Here is a 10,811-nt window from a genome sequence, read left to right as displayed (position 1 = left end):
GGTTAGGGTTAGGGTTAGGGCTAGGGTTAGGGGGTTAGGGTCAGTTGACCCATTTATCCCCTCCACCAATCAAATCTGATCACGTGATTTCTCTCAGCCAATCAGAATCCTCCCCTATCTAGGCTGCTTATACTACTACTTTGTGATATCAGCATCACAAACAACTCCAAATGACTGCATAGTTTTCCAGTAACAGTCTCCCCTATATACGACAAGAACACTTGAGAGTTCATTTCCTAATCCCTCAACTTCTTGGTAGGGATTCGTATTCAAAAGGTTTGGAAGCCAAAGTTTGTTCTGAGGGAAGTATGTGAAAAAAGTGTAATTGTAATCTATAGGATTCCAAATTAGTCTGTCATCTTTCCACGTTATTATAAAACCGGCATTTACAGTGAATTTTCCGATATGTTCCTCAAATTCTTTGATGTAGAAGAGATGAAACTGTATTTCACTTATGTCTATGGGATCATCTCTGTACTTTCCTGGTTTTAAATCCTTATTATATCCTGTCATTAATGCCGTGTGTAATTTTTGTTCATCGTTTAGGGAATACGATTTTACATTTTCAATTTCTGAAAATCCATATAAAAAAATGAAAAATGGGAGATAATCCATCATGCACATGTTCTTAAGGCTCTTATGTCTTTAACATCCGGAGACGTCTACACTGAAGTCCTCTAATAAGATTTTGATATTGTAATGAATTCAAAGCATATCTGTTTAAATACAAATTATAGAAAACGAAAAATTCTATTGGATACTGGACCCCTTAAAAATTTATGCCATCGATCGATCTTGATCATGGTGAATTGTTTTGTATTGCAAGGCTTGGTTTGTCTGACAATAGATATTATCAGCCTAAAGTTTTTGGAAATCAATATTTTTAAAATTTTACTTGTATATTTTACATGTTTTTAACCCAGATAGTAAAGTAGCATAAGCTAATCAAGCTCAGGGGTCTATAGATAGCATTTATTTCAGTGAAAAATGTAATTTTATCTTTGTCTCTTAAATTTTAAGTTTTAACCGGAACTTCAAAAACCCTAGCAAAATGTATACAAAAGTAAACTACGTAAATTATTACTGCCTAAAGTGTTAACTATATAACCTGTAACAAATTGTCAAATGTATCGTTGACTATTAGTACATTATTTAAAGATTTTCCTAAATACTTACAAATATAAGCAAAGCAAAAACTTTGACCAACAAAAATGCTTAAAATTACAGATTAAGATTTTCTTTCAGAAAAGAAAAGTTTTTAAAATTTCAAACTAGAAATTGCACTTTCTAGCATATCTTTGCTACAAGAAAGTACCCCCAAAAAGACGTGAAGGCATCTAATCCCAATATTTGATCGAGGGAACATCACGGTAAATCCAAGAATCTCCAATCAACGCTATTCATGAAATAAACAAAACGTATTGTTTAGTTATCTTGACGGATTTATTTCAAAGATTACAGGTTTTCATGATTTACTAACCTTTTTCCTTATCTGAAATAATTTCCATTTTGTGAAACCTAACGTTATTCAAAGCAATATCGATTTACCTTTCTGTCTGGTCATGACATAACATGTAATCATGGGAAGATTTTTACATCATACATTATTGTAAATTTTCTCAAGTCATACAAAATAAATGCAACAAAGCATAAGCAAAAAAAGTTTGAAAGCGTTTACGAGACAGCTTACGAAAAATAAAAATATCCGGATTGTTAATACCGTCACCGATATAAGTTTTAGTTTCAAGCGTGTGTATAAATAGGATTGACATTGATCTTGTTGACAACAGGCTTGGTAACACGACGCTTCGAGATGACGGCCCTCAGTATGGGCGCCTTTGGCGCCTACAAGCACGCTTACAGTAAATATCTACAGGAAAGAGAGGCAGCGCTCGCGAGAAACCAGCCGACAGAAACTGTGTGGGTCACCAAACGGTACATCCCCACAGATCTCAGGTCCACAGCGCCCGTCCCACGACACAAGCTTCTGGCGCCAAAACAACTTCCGTCCGCGGAACACCACTGGATTCCCGTCACAGATCCGCCCCTGAGAACTTTTGATCGTGGTCCCGGGAACGCTATATTTAAGTCTCATCCCAGCACGCGGTGTGAGGAGTATTCAACACTTAGGCAGATGCTTCCTTCCAGGGGATACCTGGTGGCCTTTGAACCACAAAACTGGGGCACGGGAAGTGAAATGCCGATAGCGTATGCTGACCGACCCCCCAAAAGGTTTCCCATTATTAACAGCCCAATGGGGAGGTAAGTGTCCTTTTTACGTACTGGGTATAAAAAATATACAACCCTAGGCCTAGCTATACCCCTATAAACAAACACACACAAAATTAAAAAAAATGAAAGACACATTTAAAAAAATAGTGAACTGTGGTAATATATATATGCAGTTTGAATAACTAAATCATCTTGTTATAACTGTCAAACCAATGATGGCTGTGTTCACACGTACACCTTTTTTATAAACATAAACCCATACTTGTCAATGCTATCAGTCTTTTGTGTCTGAATTTGTTAACCTGTGATACAAAACCTCTTAACTGTTTGTTCATTCAGACAGACATGGTATAGATCTTTTTCTTTACAACAGATGAATTAAGTCATTTAATATGGAACGCCGTCACTGCCTTATAGCAGAACACAACGATTGCATTGCGTCATCCTTCCATTACATTATGTCAACACTTTATGACATTTACTCACACTTTTATTGCATTATGTCAACCTTACATTACATTATGTCAACTCTTTATGACATTTACTCACACTACTATTGTATTGTGTCAACCTTCCATTATATTATGTCAACTCTTTATGACATTAACCCACAATACTATTGCATTATGTCAACCTTCCATTATATTATGTCAACTTTTTATGACATTAACCCACAATACTATTGCATTATGTCAACCTTCCATTATATCATGTCAACTCTTTATGACATTAGTCCACACTGCTATTGCATTGTGTCAACCTTTCATTACATTATGTCAACTCCTTATGACAATTACACACACTACCATTGCGTTATGTCAACTTTCAATTACATTATGTTTAGTCTTTATGGCATTAACTCGTACTTTAATTACATTGTGCCAATCTTCCATTGCATTATATCAGCTCTTTATGCCATTAAGTCAAAACAATTTTACTTGGTGTAAAAATGTTTTTATATATTTTCAACTCATTATTACATTATGTGCACTCTCGACTATTTGGTCTAAGTATTTCATTACATGATGTGAATGTATCTTTAACTCAATATCAATTCGCTATAATACGTTGTCAGAATTTCATTACATTATCTGAAAAAATTGTCACATGTGGTCAATTCTTTTACTACATTATGCCTTCAATATGCTACATGACGACGTGAATCAATTTCATGATGTGAATTTGCCCTTACTTTTTGACAAATCGTTATTACGTTATGTCATTGTGTCTTTACATTGTGTCAAAAATGCTCAGCCTCTTGTCAGCATACATGTATCTTAGGCTATTTCATCTCATATCAGATGTGAAAAGCTCATGTCATACTGCGCGCACTCTTCTACATTATGTCGATTCACTATTACGTTATGCGAACACGGGTATCCTCGGCCTTTATATGAGCTTAACGTATTTTCCGCTTTCCGAAAGCACTAAAAATGGCGGGAGAGAAAACTGTCATAAATTAAATTCTCAGCGATTTGGGAATTGCATCTTTAAATGAAAACTTTAAGCGAAAAATGATTGACAATCTTGAAACATGCAAAGCCTTAACACTGCGACTGTGAATTAAAGTCACGCGCCGAAATTCAATGGCGTTTACTTTTATCTGATAATTAAATAAATCAAATATGAGTCGTGCAGCATTTTTCTTTTTCTGAATTGCTTTTATTTTAAAATAAAAATCTTAAACTTCTGATCTTACTCAGAACACTGTATTTTTTATCAGTCTTTAACTCTCCTTTTTTAAAGTGTAAACAGATATATCGTATAACACACGTGCACTGGCGGGTTGGGGAGGGGGCAGAAATCCCGCCCTACCATCTTTAGTCACCAAAATATACATAAAATTAATAAATTTATTAGTTTTACAATGTAGGACATTGCATTACTTTCACATTAAGTTTAGCTGAATTAAATTGAAACTTTTTTCTATAAAACTATAAAGCTTGCCGGGGAGTTTTTCCGCTTTCCCCCTTTGGTCACCAATATACCGTCCCCCTTCTTTTTTCAAGCTTCCCATATGTGCCACAAATATGTGCCCATGCATGCTTATTAAAGCATATTCAATTGATTTAGAAGAGGGACTGGTAGATTTTTGTAACAGAATTCTGGTCTTGGAATGGTTGAAAAAATTACTGTAACTAATTCCGTGACATAGCATTTATTTGAAAGAGGATGTCAGCCAGAAAGAAAAAAATTATTTACCCGAAAAAAAAACTCGACAAGCCCAAAAAATTGTCCAAGCCCGAAAATCCTATTTCGGAGAGGGGGTCCGACTTCGATCAGTCCTATATTTTTTCAGTTATACTATATTACCTATAGTGGACAATACTTCAACAACAAGTGGGGGTGGGGGCTGTACTTTCAATGAACATTACATTTTCTAAAATAAGGTAATGTCTGGGAAAAGAGGGGGCTGATATTATGTGTCTGTAATTCGTCCTACTCAATCGGGACCCCCCCCCCCCCCCCTTACGAGTCATTAAAACACGGTCGTCAACATTCATTATTATACATGTACTAGATATTCAGCTTTGGAAGAAAATTTTTGGTACTGGAGTTCGAACCTTGCCCCCCCCCCCCCCCGCCCCCCACGAAATAGGATTTTCGTGTTTGGGAAATAGATATTTCATTTTTTTTTTTTGCTTGTCAGGTTTTTTTGGAGGTACAAAAAAATTTTCTTACACTTAGCCCCCCCCCCCCCACTTTCAATTTGCTTCCGACGCCAATGATAAAGATATTTTTTAAATCACATAAGAAAGAGTTGACATAACGTAATTATATATCCACATCACGGAATGGAGTTTTGACATAATGTAATAAAGTGTTGATATAATATTAAGATATTTTCACATTATGTTATACACTTTTAACACCACGTAAAGCACTGACATAAAGGTAAGATGTGTTCACCTCACATCATGATGCTCTCGCCGTAAAATAAAGATAAATCCATATCACGTAATAATGCTTTGATATAATAGACATATACATTCTCAAAAAGGAATGGACTTTTGACTTCATGTAATGATAAGTTTAATTATAAAACACAATTTACTTGACGTAATGCAATTTTGACCTCACATATTAAAGAAATGAAATAATATAAAGAAACATTCATTTCACGTAATAAAGTTTTAACACAATGTGAACATATTTTCACTTCATATAATGAACTTCCGACTTCAAGTTATAAAGTGCTGACATAATGGAAGAATGTGTTTACTTCATGTAATGTAGCATTGACATGATGTAAAGATATTTTTACATCACCCCATAAGAAATTGACATAACGTAAAGATATGTTCACATCACGTAATGATAGATTGACATAATGAATGCATAGTTTTATGCTATAAGGCAGTGATGGCGTTCCATATTTAAGTTAAAAAGGGTGTTTATATATATTGACAATCAGTTTAAATACCTGACACACATATAGATTATTGATTGTACGAGACTTGCTTAAATATCTTTAGATCTGTCATCTGTGAATTTTTCAGTAGGTAGCACTTAAATGAAACTTTTATCAATAATTTCAAATATTTTCTGAATACTGAAGTTTAAATTGTGTCAAAGTCTGACAGGTAAAATATTTAAATCGTGAAAAAGCCTGGAAAATGTCAGATATTTCAGACCAAGTCTGATAGGGTGTGTTAGTGTATGACAATGAAGATTTATATTATGATAGAAACATGACATTTTATTGTTAGGATCTCATTTGTTGTAAAAAGAAAAAAATCAAAGAGGGTTAATTTTTTTTTTGGGGGGGGGGGCATAGAAAAAAATTTACAAATATACTTGTAATGAATAGAAATTAATTTTTAAACATTTTTAAAAACACTTTAAGCATGAACCAAAAATATGACACTCAATCATAATTTAAATTTTTGTTCTTGAATTATGATACATGTATGTGTTCATCCATCCCAGCCCTTTTTCTATCACAATAAAATCCCCTCCTTAATTCTCCCTAAAGTTTATGTAACAGTATACAGTTATATATACACTGAGTACATGTGAATTAACCTACAGTCATCATCATATAGTATCACAAGACATCTCAGCTGACATAAAACATCAGAACAAAAATTTGTAGCCTGTTAATGTTCAGAAAGTTTTTGAATCTGGTTTTCTGTCAGAAAAAAGTAAGCAAGATATGACAGAAGTTTTTATTAAAAAAACATAAAAAAAAATTGAGAAAATACTCCTCCTCTACTAAAAGTTTGTTTTGGGAAGTAGCGGTTGTTCTTTAATTTTTTTTATATAGGGTGAAAATATTTTTTAAACAGAGGGTGAAATATATTTCCTGGTAATTTTTTTTTAAATAAAAGCAAGAATCTTGTGCACAGAGATCATAGAGAAAGATGGTAGACAAGTGCTGTCAGTAACAGATCTGTTTAACACTTAAAGGTTGTCTCTCCTTGTTCATCTTGTTGAATATAGTCAGATGACCAGGCATAAAAATTAGATGGAAGATTATTTCACAGTCTATTATGTTTTAGTCAAAATTTTGGGCAAATTCATTTCACAGTCTTTTATGTTTTGGTCAAAATTTTGGGCAAATTCATTGAATTGAATAAATAATTTTATAATGTTTTTTAAGAAATAAAGAGTAGGTTTAAAAAGAAAACAACAACTAGAAAAAACAAAAATGAAACAATTAATAAATTAATGAATTAAATAAAAAGAAATGTAGAAATTAACTTGAAAAATCTTTTATATTCATCAGTTGGAAAGATTTTTATGATAGAAAGTGTGTGATACCTCATTCAAGCTACACTGATAGGTTAATACATCAATCTTATTGTTACTGTACATCTAAAGTAAAAAAAAAATAGAATTTGCAGTTAGCTGATAAAAGGTTATTAATTTTCAATGCTCTGTTTTAGGTATGTTGATGAAATGCACACCACCAACAAGCTATTCAAGTTACACTGATTACAAAAGAGTTATCTTTCCTGTTCCCCAGGAATTTTTATCAGTGAGTGAATACCAGTATTAATATCAGAAACAGTTTGTCATTCCCTTTTTCTTCTTGTTGTTTGTTTTTTATCCTGTGTATGCCATTCAAGCATAATATATGTGATATTGACATTTTTTTAATGAAACACTTAACAGGAATGTGGGAGACTTTAATTAATTAAAGTCATGATATATTTGATCAGTATTAATTAATTATTTAGAATCTGTACATTTGTTGATCACATTCATTAAGTGCACATATTTGTCTCATGGTGCTGTTTGTTGTCATTTTGTGTGTTTTTTTTAATTTTTAAAATATACATATTTATATCTTTTTAATCTTTGTAGATTAAATTCTATATTTGTTATTTGCTCAGATTTTGCAGTGGAATTTATTTAGATATAGGGATATATTTAGTAGACTTTGTAGTAGAGATAGGACAGAGACAACGAATTGGTCCATATGTTGAGGTGTTAGCCATCAGAAGTATTATAATTATATATACATATTGTTGTTTGAAGTGCAAATTGTTTTTCTGTTTAATTATACATGTAGCTCAATGTATCTGTTATTTTCCCTTGATTAAAACCAGAGAAAACTAAATTGTTTTTATAGTTTATATCAGATTTCATATTGAGGTCAAATTTATCAACCCCCCCCCCCCCCTAATATTCCTGAGTAAAGAGCACTTTGATACTGTATTAAAATTTGACTCTTATTTTATTTTTACAGAACCTTTATTACATATTTGCATTGTGCATCTCCTATTTTACTTTTTGATCCGACACATATTTTAGGTTTTCCACAGCAAAACATGGACACTGCCATTAAAATCATATGGTTGGGGGTATCATTTAGTGAGATCATTGCTCACAGTACCTCTAGCTTTATTTAAAGTGTACATATGTTTTTGATCTCGGACTTCATTTTCAGTGCAATGAAGGGATTATATTTAAATACTAGTACCCAGGCCTTAAAAGAATTAACAGTTGAGACTTGAGGTTGGACAATATGAAATACTTGAAGTATAATCTGACCAGTTATTATTTCTTTGAATAGCTAGAGTGGCTTAGTGACATAAAACTGGCAATAGTGACCACACACCTCCGTATATTGTTGTACTATTTTAGATATGAACAATTTTATCTACAGTACAAACAGATATAATACAAACATGTATTCACTGATTAATTGGTACAGTATTTAATTTTGAATGTTTGTAAAATTGATCATCTATTCTCAAAGATATGAGACCATTATAATGAAGATGAACATATCCAGTTGACAACATATCCACAAACTGTACAATACCCTCAGACAGCTGACACTTATATACATGCTATAGATTGTTAAAAAAAAATTAACAAGCTATGAACATATCACTAGGGTACAGCCATTTGATTCTGAAAGGGGAGGGGAACTGGCATTTTTTTCTGTACGTGTGTGTGTGTCAGATTATTCCAAAGGGGTAGTGCTTGCATGGCAATTTTTTGTGTATTTATTTATTTGCAAGATGATCAGAGACAGATATTTTTTTCTTCTTCACTTGAATAAAATTTGACAAGCATAAAGGAGGTATAATTAAATGTCCAAACTCCACAACTCTATATTTTGTGGAGGGCAGGGAAGGGGACTAGTAACAAAGTGAAACGAAGATTATGTGTTTTTAATACTTCATCCCCCTCCCAAATGAAAAGATAATCCCTTTAATTAGTTTAAACTCAGGGGCTTGTTCCCAGTGTGTTATTCTTTATTTTTAAAAATGATATATATTTATCGTAATACTAAAAGTGTGTATTTTTAAAAATCAGTTTTACCGTAGATCTATATGATTTTTTAAAAAATAAATAATTATTACACGCCTGGAGCAAGTCCCTTGGTTTTAAGATAGGTATATAATTTTATATATATACACCTTTAGTCCATTCTACATGTAGGTTTATGATGTAGACCTACCACCAGTAGTTGTTGATACATGAATATCAAGTGTTCATCATGATAAAATGTTATAAGTGAATTTATAAAAGGTAAAACATACCACAAGTAATATTATTTATGCAACAGAAATGATATTGGTATAAAGTATCTGCCATGGTTTGACATTAATGTAAAATACGAAAACATCTCATTGAGCTTGAGACATATCTCATTGGCGTACAATATTAGACATTAATAGATTTGAAGTATAATGATAATCAAGCAATAAGTACTGATATATGATAGATTTAAGTAGTCATTACATAAGTACGTCTGGTCGTGATCAAGCGTCCTGCTTTATTGGCGACTTCTCTGAAAAGAAAGTCTTGAGCAGAAGGACTTGCCCCACACCGGCCAGTAAAATGAAAAACGTTTGTCCCACGGACCACCATGAGACCCCTTTATTAATATTCTCTGCCACATGGCGCCCCATGGCTTCCTTCAAACGATACTCTCGTTGATAGTTGACTACAGACGACATCCGCTCGTGAATGACGTCACAAGAAGCTTCAGCGGAAGTTTTCACGGTAGGGATTTTGTCTCCCGCTTCTACCGCGAGATTAGAAATCTCCATGTTTCTCAACTCAAAGTACACAATTTTATGAGTAAAAGTTGAAAACTCGTTTCCAAAGCAGAATCTGAATTCCCCTCTGGAAGCATCAAAAACAAATTCCCCTTCGTGATTCTTCGATTCCCTGAACAAAACTAATCCATTAGGGGAGATAACTTTGGCATCTACGTCATTATTTCCTCCTCTTATAACTTTATATTGAAATTTGAACCGTTTTCCTACCGTTACTCCATCAAAATCTTCAGAGAAGCAGTAGTTTTCTTTGTCAGGCAATTCGAATATCAACGAGGCACTGCTGACATTCTCATCGGAAATTATTGCGAACGTTATAAACAAGAAAACCAGAGGAACACTCCCGAGGCGTGTATGATAAGTTCCCATGATGTATTAACTGGTTTTCAATCATTTTCTTTAATGTTCAATCAATGATTTGTGTGCAAGATCTGAGGACTAGATCACTAGATGTTGCCCGCCACGTTACACTGTATATTGAACGACCAGTGCAACAGCTGCTATGCTATTTGGACGTGTCGCTCAATAACGTGTTTTTATACCATAAGACTTAAATAAAGAAATAATAAAATGTTGATCAATTACATGTATTTCGTTTTTGTTTAAAAAAAAACTAACAAAAAAAAAAATTCCTAATACTCTGTTACTTCAAGGATTGTGTAATGTAGGGCTCTTTTTGAGCAGAGGAGTTGGCTATTTTTATCGTTAAAAATAATTTCAGAAACAATATACCATCTTCAACCAAAAATGTTTTTCAAAAAATCTTCCGTAACCAATGCTTCTGATCTACTTCCTCTTTGACCACTGAGGATCAGATAGAAACCCTACCCTATAAGAGGTGTTTTTTTCCCTAAAATACAAAAAATACTCCAGGACCTTTTCAACTGTGCCTCTCCCATAATTACATTTGCATTATTATCATTTAAAATTATTCCACTGAACTTGTACTTTTATTGGAATTATAATCAGAAGTCACGATTTATACACATGTATATTTACGCAACGAAAAAAGATACTTGGAATAATTACATGAATGGGGTTAAGAAAAGTAATAAA

The 10,811-nt window shown here is 33.1% G+C and overlaps 2 protein-coding genes across 2 annotated transcripts; one reads left to right on the top strand and one right to left on the bottom strand.

Annotated features, from left to right (window-relative positions):
- The first annotated feature begins 1,759 nt into the window (after window positions 1-1,759).
- Window positions 1,760-7,798, top strand: LOC134261853 (uncharacterized). The gene is made up of 2 exons (XM_062744243.1): window positions 1,760-2,262; window positions 7,122-7,798. The coding sequence occupies exons 1-2, from the start codon at window positions 1,814-1,816 to the stop codon at window positions 7,168-7,170; spliced, it is 498 nt and encodes a 165-aa protein (XP_062600227.1). The 5' UTR covers window positions 1,760-1,813; the 3' UTR covers window positions 7,171-7,798.
- A 1,657-nt stretch (window positions 7,799-9,455) lies between these two features.
- On the bottom strand, window positions 9,456-10,124 carry LOC134261851 (transmembrane emp24 domain-containing protein 3-like). Its single transcript, XM_062744242.1, has one exon. It carries the CDS (start codon window positions 10,122-10,124, stop codon window positions 9,456-9,458), a length of 669 nt encoding a protein of 222 aa, XP_062600226.1.
- Between the last annotated feature and the right edge of the window lie 687 nt (window positions 10,125-10,811).

The sequence above is a fragment of the Saccostrea cucullata genome, unplaced genomic scaffold (genome assembly GCF_032062105.1).
Source record: "Saccostrea cucullata isolate Sc308-1 unplaced genomic scaffold, CSIRO_AGI_Scuc_v1 ctg12263, whole genome shotgun sequence".
Classification (NCBI taxonomy): domain Eukaryota; kingdom Metazoa; phylum Mollusca; class Bivalvia; order Ostreida; family Ostreidae; genus Saccostrea; species Saccostrea cuccullata.
This window is presented reverse-complemented; position numbering and strand designations above follow the sequence as displayed.